A 19,869-nucleotide genomic window follows, 5' to 3' on the forward strand; every position below is an offset into this window, starting at 1 on the left:
ATTTTCCTACATTGACTCTGTTAGGCCTACAGGATGTTGAGAATGAGGGTCACTTCCGCTGGGTGGACGAGCGCCCACTTAGCTACTCAGATTGGAAAGTAACTAGGTAAGGTCATGTTCCGAACAGATGATTGGGTATCAAAGAGTTCATTACTCAAAAAGATATGTTTGCCTCATGTTACGAGCAAGAATGAACCTGTGTCCAATTTCAAAGACCCATCTCAGAATTTATCCCTTGCAGCACCCCTACAGGGTCATAGAGTGGTGAATACTCCAAAAGCACTGCAGCTGTTGATTGTATACCCTTTTGAGATAATGTTGAGTAACCCTTCTATTAAGACACTGGATACTATTGGTAGTTGTCAATGACCAGTCTTCTCACTTGGTGTATCTCAATATATGCACAAAATAATAAACCTGTGAAAATTTTAGCTAAATTGGTAATAATAATAATAATAACAAATTCTTATATAGCGCATTTCACAATAAACCGTATCAATGCGCTTTACATTAGTCCCATGGTCATTGGGCCAATAAACATCCCTTTAATCTTTCTCAGCTTGGTAGGCGAAGTTGCGAGTTAATAATGAAACAAAAAAACACCCTTGTCACAAAAAGTTGTATGCTTTTAGATGGTTGATTTCGAGACCTTAAAATCTAAAGCAGAGGTCTCAAAGTCAAATTCATAGAAAATTAATTCTTTCTCGAAAACTATGTTACTTCAGAAGGAGTCGTTTCTCACAATGTTTTATACTATTAATACTCTCCATTGCTTGTTACTAAGTATGTTTTTATGCTAACAATTATTTGGAGTAACTACCAATAGTTTCCACTGCCTTTAAGAGCACCGAATTCAAATTCTGGTGTTTCTGATCAGCAGAGAGCGGGTTTAAATCCCAAGCCGTGATACTTGTGTCCTTAAGCAAGACACTTAACCATTGCTTCGTCCTTTGAATGGGACGTAAAGCTTTTGGTATCATGTGCTGTGTAACGCATGTAAAAGAACCCAGTGCACTAATCGAAAAAGAGTAGTGGCCGCCCCGGTGTTCCTGGCTGTGGCTGCTGAATGCGCCGGTAGCACCTTAAAAACCCTTAAGGTGCTACATAATTGGGTCTCAAAATTTATAACTTTTAATAACCTCTCTTTCTGTATAAATGTAAAGTGCCTTGAGTACCTATTTGGTAGATACGTGCGCTAAGTAAGAATTCGATATGTTATTTCAGATTTGAATTACGGAAGTTGGCGTTAGAGATTGACGTGTATTGCTCTTGTTGTTTTTTCTTTTTTGGTAGGCTTGGCTACACGCAACCAGATGGTTTAGTCCTTGAGGATTGCTCCTTGATTAATATGCACAGTTTACATTCTACGCAAAACTGGGAGGACATTCCTTGCTCACAGAGAGCAGCCAGTCAGTACATCTGCAAGAAAGCTGCCAAGACGTCGGGTAAGTAATGGGAAAAGTAACATCTAAGATGTTTTTTGCTTTATTTATTTTGTTATTCAAGTTTGTCCCAAACAAGGCTATAAAACCACTCTTGGTAAGGGGCTACAAGAATGAAATTATTATTAAAGATGAAAATAACTAGGTCTAGGTTATAGGGTAGAGAGAAACATGCACCGGGCAAGGAATTCCAAAGAGATGCAGTATGTGGAATGGCTCTTTGCTCTAAATATCAGCAAAGCGAGAGTGTATGGGTGAGAAGAAGCAGAAAGCCTGGTTCCATGCTCAACCAAACTTATAGGAAGAACTATAGGTTTGACACACAGATGGCACATTTACCATGTTTTTTTTTTTTATAAAAGTTATTGTTATTATTTTTGGGATTAAAGATGCTATGTCAGATTTTTGGCCCTCGAACATTTTTTTGAGTGAATGGTATTTCAAAGAGTATCACCTGCTCTAACAAAAAAAAGTCAAACTTTTACTTCTAATGGTCAGGAACCATGACAAAAATTTAAAACATTTCTTATAAAACACATAAGAATTGGTCACATGATATATTGTCGGGATCCCGACAAAAAACTTATTTTGAGCACTTTATTTCACTGCTACTAATAATTGGCGGACTTTTTCGAGCAATGGCTCAAATGAAAGCTTGTAACTTTCTCGACCCCCATCAAAATACCTATTGAATTTTAAATCAAAATTTTGGGGTCAAATCGACAAAAAATCTGACATAGCATCTTTAATCAATTTGTGGTTATTCCATTTTATAGATGGATCAAACTTTTCAGCGTTGGAACCTCTTGGAAATCTCCAAACAAAAGGTAAGAACAAACAGAATTTTAATATGTGCTAAGCCACAATCTTGGTCATACGATGTTTCATTTCCATTCAAGGCACTAGACACTATTGGTAATTACTCAAATACTTGTTTGCATAAAAACTTACTTGGTAACAAGCAATGATCAGCTGAAGTAGCATAGTTTTCGATAAAGAAGTAATTTTCAACGAGTTTGATTTCAAGACCTCAAAATCAGATTTTGAGGTCCAAAAATCAAGCATCTGAATGCACACAACTTCGTGTGACAAAGTTTTTCTTCTTTCATGATTACCTTGCAAGTTTGCAACCAACTGAGCTTAAATTTTTACAGGTTTGTTATTTTATTAATAATATGAATAATGTTTTATTGTCACTTCTAAAAATACAAATATTTGTACAGTGAAATTCGTGTTATATAAAAATACAAACTAAAAATTTACCATTTTAATCAAAAATACATCGAATATATAATATAAACATTTATGTACTACTATATACAGGCAAAATACGAAAGATACAAACAGCACGATAGAATTAAAATCAGAAATAGACATTCATGATTAAAATCTGTAATTTAGAACACAAACAGCTGTGGGGTAAAAACTCTGCAAAGTACAATTCGATCCAGATTTAATTGAAGGAATCGATTATTTGACCGCATGGGCTGAAACAGGTCATGTGCCGGGTGAAACTGGTCATCTTCTATAGAGAGGGCTCGTTTTTCAACTCGAGAGAGATACAGTTTATCAAGTGATGGAAGTTGGCAACCTATGATTTTACTAGCAGTGCGAACGATCCAGCTGATACGCTTCCGGTCATCGGCTCACCAAACGATCATTGACTGTGTCAAGACACTCTCAATCACCGCTCGGTAGAACTTCAATGCATATATATTGAGATACACCAAGTGAGAAGACTGGTCTTTGACAATTACCTATAGTCACTCACTGCCTTTAAATGAGCAACAGTTTGAAAACCACTGATGTACCAGTTATCTCTATGTTATTTATATGTCATTTTAGCAATTGCTGTGTCAATGATGAATACAAAGTGCTTGAGTTTGTTACATACAAGATCTGCAAAGAGTTACTCGTTATGGTGTTCAATTGGTGTCTTTATAACCGAAATGTACCCCTGATTCTGGCTGATGTTCAAATACTTGAAGTAAAGGGATATTTTTATAAAAAGTGTATAATGTGTCCATGAAGATTTTGATTGTCACAATCATCATAAGCTTTTTTGAGGTATGGCGGACGTGATAGGAGTGCACTGTTTGGTTTGGGTGTATACACACAAATTTAACCAAACCTTATAGTGTTGTAGCATTGTGTCCCCCATGAGGTATGGCGGACTTGATAGGAGTGCACTGTTTGGTTTGGGTGTATACACACAAGTTTACCCAAACCTTATATTGTTGTAGTATTGTGTCCCCCATATCTCAAAAGACTTATTCACACTATTGTGAGTTAGATTGTGACAGAATAGGTCTTCAAAATAATTTCACTCGGTATATGATTCTAGATCTTCTCAAGTTGACCCGAATCATGCAAATCAGGGAATTTTGTTGTACAAACTAAAATAATTAAACTGCTCTCAAAATAGAAATAACTGCCAGAGATTTGGGCTCATGGAAATTTCATTTTATGTTTTTTTTTATGATTTCAAATCTTTCCACAACCAAGAATGCCCCATTGGATTCTCCCTATCGGCTGGTATGTGTGCTAGTCTTATCCTGTCCCCCGTCGGGGGCAATGTCATGCTCGCCTCGGATCCAACAGAGCCAAGCTGCCTGTCCGACACCCTAGTTACTCCCGACCTTGCCCTCGCCATGCTGTACCACATCAAGCATGTCTGGATCAACGCAACGTCCCTAGAGCAGGACGGTAACCACGTTGGTATCGGGCGGGGCTTGGACGGGGATCTTTGGGATAGCAAAATGGAGGGAGAGGATGTTGGATGCGAGACAGTGATGTACTTGGAGGGGCGTTGGGTTCTTGAGAGTCATGTATCTTGTGATACGCTGGTGGCTGGTGTAGTCTGCTATCGGCAACCAAAAGGTGATTTTGTTTTTTGATTTGCATAATTTTTGCGGTGAAGGGGCCATTCAGAATAGTTACTTTAACGTTTTGATTTTGAAATTGTTTTGACACTCCCGCACTCACCCGAAAGTTTGATTTTGAAATTGTTTTGACACTCCCGCACTCACCCCAAAGTTTGATTTTTAAATTGTTTTGACACTCCCGCACTCACCCCAAAGTTTGATTTTGAAATTGTTTTGACACTCCCGCACTTACCCCAAAGTTTGATTTTGAAATTGTTTTGACACTCTCGCACTCACCCCAAAGTTTGATTTTTAAATTGTTTTGACACTCCCGCACTCACCCCAAAGTTTGATTTTTAAATTGTTTTGACACTCCCGCACTCACCCCAAAGTTTGATTTTTAAATTGTTTTGACACTCCCGCACTCACCCCAAAGTTTGATTTTTTAATTGTTTTGACACTCCCGCACTCACCACAAAGTTTGATTTTGAAATTGTTTTGACACTCCCGCACTCACCACAAAGTTTGATTTTGAAATATTTAAATGCTTCATAATGTATTCTACACATTGAAGAACAAAATGCCTCAAATGAGCCAGATATTTTGTATTAAAGCTATCCAATGTCATTAGTTTACTAAAGGTTGTGCTGGCTTAAACTACAACTTTGTAATTTTAGTCAGGAGTGGTGAGGGTCTTGGCCAGGTGGGTATTTTTTCTTCTTTTTTGTTGTATGTATATACATTTTTTTTAAAGAAAAACTTAATTTTGATTTACAATTCCAGAAATTGTTTCTTTCCTCCATGATTGATTTAGATGTAATACCACACTGTCCTGACTCTATGTACCGTTGTGAGAGCGGTGAATGCATTAATCCTGTGTATGTGTGTGATGGCCTCATTGACTGTAATGACTCCAGTGATGAAACAAGATGCAATGACGGTTAGTCTGAACTTTTCAAATATATCAGGCTGTCTGATGTAAAAGTGATTATTTTTGTTTTTGACTTCAAGACTAGTTTGTTGTTTATTTTTATGGGGAAGGAGAGAGTGAGTCCTGTAGGAAGGACACAGAAATCTGTTTCTTTTCTTACTTGTCTTTAAATTCAGAATTGCTCTATATTTGATTCTTTTGCTTTTAATATGATATTAATATTGATACTTTACATTTATAATGCACTTAATACTGAGCACTGCAATGTATGTGCTACAAGAACGAGACCTGTTGCTTTCCAATAGCACCATGTAACGGTTTACAAGGTGCTGCGTGTGGCGCGATATGAATCAAACCTGGGAACAACGGGGCAAACCCCATTGTCTTTCTTTTACGGCATTAAAATTGGGGAGGTAGTGCTTTCTGCTCTACCGGCTAGGCTTCGAATTGAAGACACCCAAGCCTACATTCGTATGGACTGTGAAAGGGGTAACCCTGTTTCAGCCCTAGGAATAGGTGGCAATGGCTTCTGGAAAAAATAATTGTAGCCCACACCTTGAAGTGGCCTTCAGGCCTTGTGTGTCAGGTGACTTGCATACAAAAAAAAAGGGTCAAGCAATAATGGTGTAAAGGACTCAATTGTATGACTGGGAATCAAACCTACACTCCGCTGATCAGAAACACCACAGACTGCGAGGTGGTTGAGCTTGACCCGTCACATGCCACACAATGGATTTTGGATTAGTCTTAATTCAATCTTCAGTTTGTGATGTCTTGATAATTTTGAGTTGTCCAAGGCATCATTTCAACTTTCACTTTTACTTCTTGATTTTCCTAGGTATCTCCGATGATACTATATTTCAAGACTGCAACAGTGGATTGTTCCATTGTGCTGGAGGAGGTTGTATATCTGTATCGTTCTTGTGTGATTTTATCGACCACTGCCCGGATGGTTCGGACGAGACACATTGCCGTGAGTAAAATCTTCATTTTCAGGAGCGATTATTTCATAATGCGGGATCTTAAGAGTGTCTCCTAATAGCCACCAGTATATCTTCTCTTTTGTTGGGCATTTGAAATATGTCCCTCGCAAACTTTTTCCCTCTCCTTCCTCGGACGCAATTATTTGGCATATGCGTTTTATGCACAGCTTTTATCTCGCATTCTGTTTGCGCATCATATAAGACTGTGTCAACTTCTTTTGTTGAAGATGTCCATGTTAGATAAACATGCTGGGTGCCATGTTTGGAGTAGTTTCTACCTAGTAATGGCAGCAAATGTATGTATGTTAAATTTGTCTGTTTTTTTTCCTTGTAGCCCTCGACTCATTTTTGCTCCTTGGCTTTGTTTCAGGTTACTTTCATTTTAAAAACGTTCGACTTAAAGATAAAAACAAGGAATATCTTTGGTTGGAAATAAGATATGGCAATGTGTTCACATAACATTTAAAAGTTAAATTTCTTCCTAAATAATAGTAATTGTATTTTTGTCTTACTACAGAATATCCTGAATCTATCTTGTCTGGTTTCCACTGTTCTTCCAATGACCAGTACATACCAATTGAAGCCCAGTGCAACTTGCTACCTGACTGTCTTGATGGATCAGATGAAACAAACTGTGGTAAGATGCACAAAAAGCTTCTTTTTTTTAAAGAACAAAAAACCTTTTCATGAAACTTAAAGAGTGCTCTAAATGTTGAAATGCACTAATTGTCCTATAAGTAGAGTCTTTATGAAAATGAAATAACAATTTCAAGTCATAACCTTACATTTTAATCTTGCTTTGTATGCAGCAATTTTGAAAGAAAAAAAGTATGTAGGCCTTTATCTTTTCTTGGTGTTGTATCTTTTGCCAACCAAGGAATGGCCTAGGATGCATAAAGGTCACTCACTTTGTAAACAATGTTCCATACTTTGTCTTGTATTTGTTTGCAAAATGCATTTTACTAACCTAAGATGCTGTATTTATGGAGTAAGTTTTTTTCAGTTAATATTCAGAGATACCTTGAAACATAGTCCATGTTTTACAAAAATGCACAAAGAAGTGTTATTCTGAGGCCCGTAACAAATCCGTCCCAAATCAAAATAATTGTGTGGATTTTGTTTTGATTGCCAGACACTTGTAGCTCTGGATTCCAGTGTTATGACAGCACCTGTATACCTCATCGTGCTTTGTGTGATGCAGTGCAGGATTGCCCAGGCTTCATACGGGAAGATGAAGTAGGATGTGGTAAGATATCAAAACACCTCAAGACGTTATTTTGAGGATGCAGTGAGGACAGGGATAGAAAGGAGTGATGGATGGGAGGGGATGGGGGTGGGGTGAGAAGTGTAAGTGTTAACTCATCATGCTTTGTGTGATGCAGTGCAGGATTGTCCAGGGTCATACACGAATATAAGTAGGATGCGGTAAGGTCCTCAAGACGTTTATAAGGATGCAGGGGGGGGGGGGGTGGTGATGGCTGGGAGGGTGTGGGGGTGAGAAGTGTAAGTGTTAACTCATCATGCTTTGTGTGATGCAGTGCAGGATTGTCCAGGGTTCGTACGTGAAGATGAAGTAGGATGTGGTAATGCTAGGAGTCCACTAGGCCAGCACCAGTTGGTGCCAGTTTGCGCCAATGCAATTTACTGTCGCCTAGTGTTGCCAATAAGGTGCCTAGTGGCGTGTAGTGGCTCAAACTGCCTCCCAACTGGCTCGTGGTGGCCTGTAACGGCACCAAATTTGAATGTGGAAGGGCCCTATTATTTAATAGTGTCCAGTGCCTTTAAGATGAATTGATGCGGGATAAATACATTTCTCTTGTTTCCCTCTTGTAGCCTACCTCCTTTCGCCAGACTTCACCTGCGGAGAGAACCAGCTACCCTGCAACAATGGCGCCTGTGCTGACATGGCTCACTGGTGTGTCTATGACTTTGACAAGTTCGGGTACCAGACTGGATGTCGGGATGTCACTCATCTCAGGTTTTGTGGTAGGTGTTTTGGGATGTGTAATTATTGGAAGCCCACAGTTGGAAAATTTTTTAACGAAATTCTAAATTAAAGGAAGCGTTACTGCGGGTTATTTTTTCTTTGTTTATGAGGGCTTACACTTGATTTACTGTCAGCTGTTTAAACATAATCTATATACTAAGTTATAATCACTTTGACTTTATTGTTTCCTTTTGTTGTATATACTTATTGTTTACTGTTTGCTCTAAATCCTACCAAGTTTTTTTTCAAATTGTAAATTAAATGTAATTTTGCCTTCCAAATTTGAACAAAAATGCTGTACACTTTGAAACAGCTCTCAGTTGTGATAAAGCACTATAGAAGATGTGTTATTGTTTCCCTCTTTCAGAGCATTTTGAGTGTAATGCCTCCATGTACAAGTGCCCGCGGTCCTATTGCATTCCATTGCATCGGCGCTGCAATAACGTGAATGACTGTCCAAATGGCGAAGATGAACTATTGTGTGGTAAGAATATTTTTGTTAAACAGCTGTTCTCCCCTCTCACATTAAAGAGTTCATGACAAACTTGAGAGTTTAGAAGCAAATCCAAAGTTGTCAAAAATGACTGAAAAAACATGCATAGGAAACAAGAATAAGTGCTCAGTTTAAGATGTGGGAGGAAAACCCCAATGGGGGAAAACCCACACAATCAGGTAGGCACTCCAGTCTGAGATGGGATTCGAACCAGGGTCCTCAGAGGTGAAAGACAGGGAAAGATACCTCTGAGCCAACCTGATTCCCACGTTCTGACATTCATTCTGAACCTTATATATTATAAGTGGTGGTAAAATATCTCATTAATTTCCCCCAGAGCACTTCCGCTGTCCAGAAGGAAGCTACCAATGTCATGGACATCAAGTGTGTGTGACGGAGGACAAGATCTGCAATGGAGTCAAAGAATGTCCTCAAGATGACGATGAACTGTTCTGTGGTAAGCTCAAAAAGAAAATAATAATAATTTATAAAGTGCCTTAAGCGAGGGCCTATAACGGCACTTCACAGGTAAAAACAGTAAAAGCAAAAAGTGAAGTTACCAGCAAAAGGTACAAGCAAAATACAAGTCACGAGAGACAAGTCAATAGACATCTAAAAGTGAAAAATACTCGAAGCCTAAATTTACAGTCAATGAAAAAAAGAGTAAGGTTATAAACCAAAATGTGTATGACGATAAAAACTTGCAGCTGTTGATAATTTGTAAAAATTTGAGAAACAATTCTCTTCAAAGGAAAGTGGTTTTAGAGAGAGAGATGTGGTAGTGTTTTTGAGATACATCGCAGAAAAGCTGCCTGTCCATACAGGAGGAGTAATCCTTAATTGGGCTATTCACAATCTGAGAAATTTTCATGCAGAAATATAAAGTGATAATATGAAAAGTCTTTGAAGGGAGAATATAATTTTAGAATCTTTCTAATTTGAAAAATTAACGATATCTTGGTGGTTATTTTCACTTGCAGATGTGATCTGCCCATCTGGATGTGAGTGCACCGGACTCTCTTTCATATGTGTTGATACAGACTGGAATCAGACTAAGGCAGAAGTCTTGCCCAGTTCTTTACGGAGACTGTGAGTTCAGTTTTGGAATTGTTCAGCATCCTTATGTTGCCCCAACGCCATAGCCCTTAACTCTATCAGGACCGGGATCAGGGCACACAATGTGCCCCTTACCATAATCTACTGTTAATTTGTAGAGTTGCATCCGATCATTTTCAAACGCAATACTTTTAAGCGGAAAAACTGAAAAAAAGTGATTCCCAAAATGGGATAAACCAATTACTGTAGCCCCCCCCCCCCAACCAAAAAAAAAAAAAGTGACCCAAGTATAATGAACCATGTCACTTTTTTCAAAGTTTAATAGAGCAAAACAAATGCAGAAATTATGGGATGAATATGATTTCTGACCAAGAACTATAAAAAGCTACCAAAAAAGTAAATTTTATTTCTCATCATCATATAGAGCTTGGTGAAATAAACAAGTATGTGCAAGGTTCATCAAAATCGCTAGAGACTTTGGAAAACATTAAAGGGTCTATGTACTTTTTGTATCACAAAAAACACAATGGCAACAGATTTACACAGATTGAAGTTTTTGAGCAATGAGTAAAACAATGTCATGAAAAAAAAAATTGTTTCAGTGATCATGAGACGATGTATAAAACGTATTTTCATGACATTGGCTTACTCATTTCTCAAAAACTACAGCACCTCAGCAACTAATATTTTAAGGTACGCTTTCTACTACCATTGTCTTCAAATGATGTAAGTCTAATGTAAATCTGTGGACATTGTGTTTTGTGTTACAAAAGTACCCAAATCCTTAAACAGCTTCCCCGAACTCCCAATAAGTGCAAAGTCTAAGAGAGTTTTTAAAGTGAATTCAGAAACCCAGATCAGTTTATGTGTGTGTTTTTTATTTTACAGTGTCTTGAACAATGCCAATGCAGATGCTGATTCTACATTGAGAGTACGTCGTGAGGCACTCATGGCAGTGACAGTCAACAACACACTCTTCCTTCAATTTGGGAGGTTCCCTTTTCTCTATGATCTGTAGGTGACCCTTTGGAGGAACGTAACAATTCCATTCAGATTTAAAAATTAGTTTGTAACTCTGGTTATGCTGAAGTTTTTCCTCTGTAAAAGTCAATCAGTTGTATAGACCGTATTGAATATGTGGCACGCGGCTCAAATATCTGACCTACAAGATGGCGTCTGTGCGTGTGCCTGGGTGTGTGCGTGCATGTGCCGTAGAAATCTAACCGGAAATGTTGCATGCGGCGTGCTTGGATGATGTAAACATTTGGACGCGCATATGGTTTGCCTACAAGATGGTAACTTTTCATAGCAAAAAGGGGTTATTCAATCAGTTGTATAATATCAAACAAACCCCTTTTTGTTTTTGTTTTTATATGCCGCATAATGAATTTTTTAGAACTGTTTGCTCTTGTAGGTTATTTCTTGCTGCGTTTGTATTGTATTATTGTTGATTTGATTGTATGTATCCAGGGCCCTAGGGACTGATAGGGGCTACACTGGTTAAATAAGACATTATGAATAAATAAATAAAAAAGGTGATTTTTTTTTTCCTTTTCTTCTGTCCTGTCCAAATAGAGATTTGTCTTGGAATGGGATTGAGATTTTGGAACCTCCGATGTTTGGCCAGCAAATGAATCTAGTCTCTCTGTGAGTAATTCTTTTAATGATTTTTCATATTTCATAAATCTACTTATTGGGTCAAAGAGCTGTTTGGTCCAAAGAACGAACTTACAAAATGTTTAAAGACACCGGACACTATTGGTTACTGTCAAAGACCATGTCTTTTCACTTGGTGTATCTTAACATAATGCATAAAATAACAAACCTGTGCAAATTTCAGCGCAATTTGTTTTCAAAATAAATGATGGGACCAAAGCTTTTACTGATAATTGCTAAGCTCCTTATGTTAATAATAACAATATTGATTATATAATTTATTGTTTATCCTTACCCAAATGTGTGTAAGCACTGTATACTTGAGTTCTGTGGAAAAAATTATGCAAATTTAAAAAGGTTCCAGATATAGACACTTTTTGCCTTTTCTGTGGAAACCTGTTGTAAATATATCCCAGATTGTTGTGTAAAATCTTTCAGGTTGCAAAATGCAGCTCTAATTATGAGGCGTAATTTTATTGTTTTTATGTAATTCTGATCTAAATATATTGTAATTTTTTTTTTCTACAATAAGGTCGCTGGCACACAACAGACTTGATAATCTGGAGCCTCATACATTCGAAGGGCTTAGTTCGCTACAGGTTCTGTAAGTTCTTGTCATTACTTCAGATTAGTTGATTGATTTGATGATTTATCATGAGAACTTCATTTTGTTGTTGTTGTTATTATTAATATTATCTACTTTTTTTTGGCAGGGATTTATCGGGTAATCCACTTGTACAGATTCAACGGGACGCATTTCAGCACCTCCATCTTCTACCTAACCTGTGAGTACCAACCGCCTTTCAACTAAATCTCTCTATTGCTCCCTGTAATGTAAGTGTTGTGTAAGTGTCGTAGTCGACCAGTTAGGAGCACCCAATTCAAACTCTGGTGTTTTTCTGATCAGCAGATACACTTAGCGCCTTGAGTAACTTATTGGTAGATACGTTCGCTATATAAGACTAGGTGTCCTGCTGCTGCCACAGATGGTATGTCAGCCTCTTGGCAGAAGTGCTTGGTATCTTCCAGCCATCGTTTTCCCAGTCTATATAGAATAGAATAGAATAATTTTATTGTCCACGTTAAAAACATAGAAACTTGACATCCACTGGCCAAATTACAAGTATATACAATCAATATAAAAACTATATAAGTTACAAAATAAGTTAAGTTAGAAATACAAAGCAACAAAATACAAAAGACCTGCACACTAAAAAATGCACCAGCCAAAACAACGCCAACCGGTCACAATAGGACATCAAGACAACAACAGGCTGGGGAAAAAACCCACTCCCCCTACCCCCTTATAGCTACCCGTGACCAGCTAACGCTGCCCCGACCAATCCATTCGAACAGAGCGAACAATTCATTTAATACAAGACCGTGGTAAAAAGTTCTATCAACCCTTAGTAACCCTGCTAGCATTGTTGTTGAACATGTGAATAGCATTAGAAATAAATGATCGTCGTAGTATCGTAGCATATCTTTATGTAGATGGGAGAAATGCTATGAATTAAGGTTTATAATCAAATCACTTAATTGATAATATCAATACTCAACAGGATAAACAATTGTCCATTTCAGTGACCTTCATGGATTGGAACTCAGGCATGTGTACCAAGGATCCTTCAATGGGCTAGATTCACTTCAGCACCTGTGAGTTGTAGGAAAACTTGTTAAAATTTTGTAAAAAAAACCTTCAAGACACAAAATGAAGATTTATATTTTGAAATCAGGCTGAGACGTGTTGTGCTTCAATTTCCTTGAAAGTTTGTTACAACTAGAACTTTTATCGAGGAAACTGACTGGGTAAATTTTAAATGATTTAGGGTTAATCAAAGAAAATTTTGGTAGAGCTGGATTCAAACCAACGACCTCCATATTAACATGCTGGCACTCTACCAACTGAGCTACAGGTGATCTAAAAAAAGTAGCCTTATGTTTGCAGTCTTCCTATTTTATCAAATCTTTGATCTGGGGTGTTAGTCTGAAGCTTTTGACCCTTGATTAAATTGACAAAATAGGGACATGGCACAAAAGACTAGATAGCTCAGTTGGTAGAGCACTTGCGCGTTGAACCAGAGGTTGTTGGTTCGAATCCTGCTCTAGTTAATCTTCTTCTTTTTTTCAACGCCAAATAATCTAGAACTTCTCTGCTTAAAAACACAACAAAACAATGTACAAACTAGGAGGAGGAATGTTCTGCTGGTATTAGAAAAATATAAATTACAAACATACAGAAATGCAAGATGGTTTTGTTCAACAATTGTAAGGAGGGCACTGCCTATGGTGCACTTTTCCCTGGAGAGGCAGGTAGTGTGATGATGCTACCTACATGTGTAGTATGAATTGTGTCCTCACTGCCGCCTTACAAGTTAATGGCAGTGGACACTATTGGTAATTACTCAAAATTATGATTAGCATAAAACCTTACTAAATGGGGAGAGGTTGATAGTATAAAACATTGTGAGAAACGGCTCCCTCTGAAGTAATGTAGTTTTTGAGAAAGAGGTAGTTTGCCACAAATTTGATTTCGAGACCTCAGAATTAGAATTTGAGGTCTTGAAATCAAGCATCTGAAAGCTCACAACTTCGATTGACAAGGGTGTTAAGTTTTCTTTTATAGTTATCTCACAACTTCAACGACCACTCAAGCTCAAATTTTCACAGGTTATTTTATGCATACATGTATGATGAGATACACCAAGTGAGAAGACTGGTCTTTGACAATTTACCAATAGTGTCAAGCGTTTTTAAATGTCATTTTGTAACTATAAAAGGTCAAGTTTTCACACATTGCTGTAGTATCAAAAACAAATTCCCACTTTGCGCCTCCTCCCAAGTAGCATTTGCATTTTTGGCTGCTTCAACCTTTACCGAATCCACAGTCTCTGGAAATACATTATATGCAATATGATAATCACAGAGTACTGTACTTTCCGGAAGCATTTGAACAAAATTATTCCTTGTTTATTTATTTGATCTTTAGCGACATCAGCAATAACAATCTGACAGAGCTTGAAGCTGGAACTTTGAGAGGCCTGACTGGACTGATAAGCTTGTAAGTGTTTATTGCACCTTATTCACTGGTAGATTTAGGGGCGGTGGTCGGGAATGGTGGCAACTGCCCTCTCTAATTCAGCAGAAACCTCTCAGGCTTAGAAAGAAGATAAAGAAATTTATAAGTTTTTTATTTGGGTAAATGGTTGACAAATCAACCCCTCTTCCTGCCTTTACCAAAGAGTACCCATCGCCTGTGGAACTGCTTGCTTCTTCTTTCAAGTCCATCATCTACTCTTCAAATGCTTGGCCAGTATTGGGCGCCTCTCACATTCTTCTCGTTTGCTACCATCAGGTCTTCAAGGCAGCTCTGCTCCTCAAGAGCTGGGCATCGTGGAAGGTTTGGCACAGGTTTGTGGGGGGGGGGAGTGATGTGCCACAATCACATTTGGGTCTTTCTTTATTTTTGCCTCTCTCCAAATCAGCCAAAACAATGGTTACATGTATATTGGAAGTGATTTTACCCAAGCATTAGTCTGAGTTTGTTTTTAATGTTGTTTTTTCTAGAGATATGAGCAACAATAGCCTGAAACATTACCCTCCGGATTTATTTAGTGATCTATCATCCCTGGAGACATTGTAAGTATAAGTTGATTGAAACTGCTTCTATGTTTGAATAGGCCATGTTGTATATGAATACAACCAGGTATAGGGGCTTGCTTTAAAGACACTGGACATTATTGGTAATTGTCAAAGAGCAGTCTTCTCACTTGGTGTATCTCAACATATGCATAGTGTCCACTGCCTTTAAGTCACAAGCAAGGATTGTAAAGCACTAGAAGGAGCAAGATGGGGAACTCAAGCTAAATTTTGAAATGTGGGTTGGTCCCCTTTTTAGTAAGCAACTCTTGAACCAACAATAGATTAATACAGACAATGACCAATACTATCAATGATATAACACGAAAATGCTTGCTAAAATGGCCCCCATGTGCGTTTCACATTCCAACAATTGATAGACAGGTGACCACTTAAAGTTGAACTCCTAGAGACAGTTGTTTGGTCGTATGTTTCGAGCTAGCTTTCAGTGGTAAGAAATCGCCATAACACCCTTAAACAATTCTGAATAAATGTTTATGGGACAGTGGTTTCCAGGATTTACGCCTTAAAAGCTGTCTCTATAGTCTGAGGAATTTAAATGTAAACCGTTTCCTATACTAACTATTATGCAAGTGAATTGAACGGGACATCTTTCATTATTTTAGAGGCAGGCTAATGCGAAGATCAATGGTTCAAATCCAATTTTATCAATGGTTTTTATATTATTTAATATATTGTTTTTCCAGGCATTCAGACAAGTATCTGTTTTGTTGCATGGTGGATGGCCTGAAGGAGTGCACCCCGGAACCAGACCAATTTTCATCCTGTGAGGACTTAATGCGTAACGAGGTCCTCCGCATCTTCATCTGGATCCTTGGCTTGAGCGCCTTCTTGGGGAACCTCTTTGTGGTGGTTTGGCGTAACCGCAACAAGCAACGTTTTCGGGTCCAGAGCTTCCTGATTCTTAACCTTGCCGTTTCCGACTGCTTCATGGGCGTCTACATGCTGATCATTGCCAGCGCCGACGCGTACTTCAGGAATATTTACATTTATCACGCGGACAACTGGAAGGGAAGCACTCTTTGTAAGATCGCTGGCTTCCTCTCCGTCTTCTCTAGCGAGGGGTCTGTCTTCACTCTCACAGTCATCACCCTAGATCGCTTCCTCTGTATTTTGTTTCCCTTTGGGCGGCTTCGCCTCGGACGGAAGTCCGTCAAGTTTGTCATCGCCGGTGGATGGCTGTTTGCCTTCTTGCTGAGCGGGATCCCAACGCTTGGATTACCGTATTTCGGTGAGCATTACTACGGGCGTACCAGCGTGTGCCTTTCTCTTCCCCTGACGTCCGACAAGGCGCCGGGCTGGGAGTACTCCATCACCATATTCCTTGGGGTGAACCTGGTCAGCATCATCACCATCTTAGTCTGCTACATTGCGATCTACATCTACGCCAAGCGTTCAGCCAAGCAGATCCGCTCGACGCAGGGTGCCTCGAAGGAGCTCAAAATGGCTATGAAGACTTTTTTGATCGTTGCGACGGACATGTGCTGTTGGTTTCCCATCGTTATCATGGGGTTCCTATCGCTATCCGGAGCCGTTGTGATACCGCCGACGGCGTATGTCTGGATTGCCGTCTTTGTTTTACCAATCAACTCATCCATCAATCCGTATTTGTACACTATCTCCTCTATTGGGCTTCCCAAACTAGCGGAGGTTTCCCAGAACTACAGATCGCAACGATGTCGGTGCCAGAACAATAGTGTTTTGAATAGTGATATTGCTTTAAGCACTTGTCGTAGGTCAAACAATAACTCACCACCTACAGGTAAATTCTTGAACTTTTCAAATAAAAAATTCCTCTCATTTCCCATTTAATTTTTAATTTCCACCAAGAAAACTGACTAATGGGAAGATAGTTAGTTACGCTAGGGGTCGTTGGTTCAAATCCTGTTTCTTTGTTCATACACAGTCATATTACCTTTTTGGTTTGTTCCTTGATAATTGAAATAAGAAAGTTGTATCCCCTGTACTACCTTTTCCAAGGTTTATCACAAACGTTGGTGTGATCACTGGTTTGCAGTTCAGGGTTGGATGGCTTCTGACTGGGCACCCTGAACAAAGATATTGACAAAATAGGGAGACTGCCAACAAAGGCGTGGATAGCTCAGTTGGCAGAGCGCTAGCATATTAATCTGGAAGTTACTGGAAGTCTCTGTTCAACCCAAAATTAAATAGATACATTTTTACAACTTTGTATTTTTAATGTGACAGGTGCCACACCCATCTCGACACCAACAGTGAGACGGAAAACGCCCTCGTGTGGCAGGTTTGTCCTGTCGGAGCTGCTCTATTCTCCCGGGACCAGTGACCCATCACTGAGACTCAACGATAAAGACTTGGGTTGCATCAATACAGATCTTGGGGATGCGCTGAGGATCTTACATGACAAAGGATTGCACCTTTGCGGAAGTATAGAGAAGGCGGTTGTCTTGGAAAGATTGGTAAGAAAAAAATTAGAACAGTTTGGATGTATTGGCTTGAGCCAATTAGCATGTTGGACTCAAGTTCTGATGGCCCTAAATAGTCATTGGAGAGTGGGTTCGCATCCCAGTCATGACACTTGTGTCCTTCGACATTAGACCTAACTACCCAATATTTGTTAATGATTTTTTCATATCGCAAAACTACCAACATTTATAAATGACCATGATTTTAAGAGTATGTTCTGTTTTAATGTGCAGCCAACAGAGTTAGAGTGGCACGCAAACCTTCTCCTTCCACGGTCATCCCAAGGTACTATTGACCACAAGCCAGACGAAGAAGTTTTACGTGAAGACGAGCAGAAGCTTAAAGTCGTGGTGCAGCAACTGCGAAACAAATTCCACCAGTCCAAGTTGAGTCCACTCCGAAATAACATCAATCTCACGTAACCTTCAGCGCAGGGCCCTGAGGCTGCCGTGGATTGTTTGGGCTGCACTGCAAAAACCGGAGGGTTCAAATATACACTTTGGGTGTTTAAGATATAAAAACAAAGTAACTGCAAAAGTTATCACTTATTTCTGCCATAGCATCTACATTGGTGTTATTTTATCACTTATTTCTGCCATAGCATCTACATTGGTGTTATTTTATCACATATTTCTGCCAAAGCAACTACATTGGTGTTATTTTATTATTTATTTCTGCCAGAGCATCTACATTGGTGTTACTATTGGTGTTATTTTACTACCCTATATGATGTTGATTCATTCTGTCTACACCTACATCTATGATAGTTTACGTCAAAGCATGTTTAGCAACTGGAGAAGCAATGAAGAAGTTTCTGTTGTAGATGTGGGGGGGGGGGGGGGAAGCACCAGAGATAAAATTATTTCAGTGAAAACTCCAGCAGTCAAGTAGGGACTGAAAACCCAGTCGACACATAGCGCTCCGTGTTGGATTCAAACCGAGGTCCCGAGGTGGAAGGCGAGGCAAGACACCACTACACCAACCTGACTGCCCTTTGGTAAGTGACAACACCTATAGTGTCACTTTTAACACCCCAGTTTCTGCAGTGTCCAGTGTGTAGAGGTTTAACCATTCATTTGAGGAGATGGGCATGTAACAAAACAAAAAAATATTTTCATTGTTTTGAATTTTGTTCACGTTTTGCCTTAATATTGGCTCTTTCAATTGATGCAAAGATTAATACTGTGATTTTATCTGCTGTTTCCACATATTATTTGTGTAATTTTATTGTTTGTTATTCAACGGTGTGCACTTCATACAAAATATTTCCAAATAATGCCTATCTCTCTAACAAGTATAGGATTTGGGATAACTTTACATTTTTTGTTCAATTAACTTTTTTAATTAACTTTGATATTTTCATTCAATGTTTGTATCTGTTGTACTTTAAAACAAAAAGCTGAGATGTATTTGTATATATTGATCTAATTAATAGGTTGTCGCTTTTATTTTGAATTTCATGAATGGTGATCTGACAAAAGATTTAAAAATACATACGTGTATATAATTAAGTAGGCATATATATTTAAAATGGAACACTGGTTCCTATAACAGTGTTGCTGCCAGGTCTTTTGATTGAACCGAATGTGTAAATTACTTGTGTTAAAAGCAAACAAAGCCAATGAGAACTGAGGGTTGTGAGTCCGGGGAAAAGGAGAGCAGGCAAATAAAAAATAGTTCAGAATGTTTGGAGAGAAAATACTAATGAGTAGGATTTGAAACTGCGTGGTGGAAGTATAGTCAGGGCCCAATATTGTTAAGCTTGTAAGCACAACTATTTGCTTAGCATGAAATTTCTTCCCTGATAAAAACAAGATTACCAACAAAATTTCCATTTGTTGCATATTGCTCGTTACTTGCATTCAGCTGTTGTTTGCTTATCCTGAAAATCACGTGGAAATTTGGTTGGTAATCCTGTTTTTTATTAAGGAAGAAATTTCATGCTAAGCAAATTTATTTGCTTACGGGCTTTATGAAATTTGGCTCTGGTGAGGTTTGCCGTAACACCATGTGTAAATCTCTTTCGAATAGTGCTGTTTCTCAAAACCGGTGATTGTCAAAACCAACCATATGATTTGTCAACCACTGGTTGTTTTTTCAATACGAACATTGCTCAATATAGATTTACACATGGGGCTACCGCAAACTTCGAAAAAAAAAAGACACTGGTTTGAATGTTTGTGATCATACAGTGGAAAATGCAAGGCCGTATTTGAATATGCGGATACAGACTGTTGCCAAGTGTGTGGCTAGGGACGTCCTAAACTTCAACGGATGATGATGCGGACATCCAGCGGTAGCCTTAGCTGTAGCCACTTATTCGGACCATCGGACACTGCCTCAATCAGCTTC

The 19,869-nt window shown here is 38.7% G+C and overlaps 1 protein-coding gene across 1 annotated transcript in view; it reads left to right on the forward strand.

Annotated features, from left to right (window-relative positions):
- Positions 1–18,346, forward strand: part of LOC117307087 — an 89,784-nt gene extending 71,438 nt beyond the window's left edge. Inside the window, exons 25-46 of the mRNA XM_033791742.1 lie at positions 25–106; positions 1,294–1,445; positions 2,219–2,269; positions 3,948–4,322; positions 5,121–5,246; positions 6,076–6,210; positions 6,738–6,857; positions 7,353–7,466; positions 8,054–8,206; positions 8,575–8,691; positions 9,038–9,157; positions 9,681–9,789; positions 10,645–10,770; positions 11,332–11,403; positions 11,945–12,016; positions 12,126–12,197; positions 12,997–13,068; positions 14,402–14,473; positions 14,980–15,051; positions 15,759–16,834; positions 17,281–17,510; positions 17,751–18,346. Coding sequence (XP_033647633.1) covers positions 25–106; positions 1,294–1,445; positions 2,219–2,269; positions 3,948–4,322; positions 5,121–5,246; positions 6,076–6,210; positions 6,738–6,857; positions 7,353–7,466; positions 8,054–8,206; positions 8,575–8,691; positions 9,038–9,157; positions 9,681–9,789; positions 10,645–10,770; positions 11,332–11,403; positions 11,945–12,016; positions 12,126–12,197; positions 12,997–13,068; positions 14,402–14,473; positions 14,980–15,051; positions 15,759–16,834; positions 17,281–17,510; positions 17,751–17,939 — 3,707 coding nt within the window. The 3' untranslated portion in view covers positions 17,940–18,346. The remainder of the gene's footprint in view (positions 1–24; positions 107–1,293; positions 1,446–2,218; positions 2,270–3,947; positions 4,323–5,120; positions 5,247–6,075; positions 6,211–6,737; positions 6,858–7,352; positions 7,467–8,053; positions 8,207–8,574; positions 8,692–9,037; positions 9,158–9,680; positions 9,790–10,644; positions 10,771–11,331; positions 11,404–11,944; positions 12,017–12,125; positions 12,198–12,996; positions 13,069–14,401; positions 14,474–14,979; positions 15,052–15,758; positions 16,835–17,280; positions 17,511–17,750) is intronic.
- The last annotated feature ends 1,523 nt before the right edge of the window (positions 18,347–19,869 follow it).

This window comes from Asterias rubens, chromosome 2, assembly GCF_902459465.1.
Source record: "Asterias rubens chromosome 2, eAstRub1.3, whole genome shotgun sequence".
Taxonomy (NCBI): domain Eukaryota; kingdom Metazoa; phylum Echinodermata; class Asteroidea; order Forcipulatida; family Asteriidae; genus Asterias; species Asterias rubens.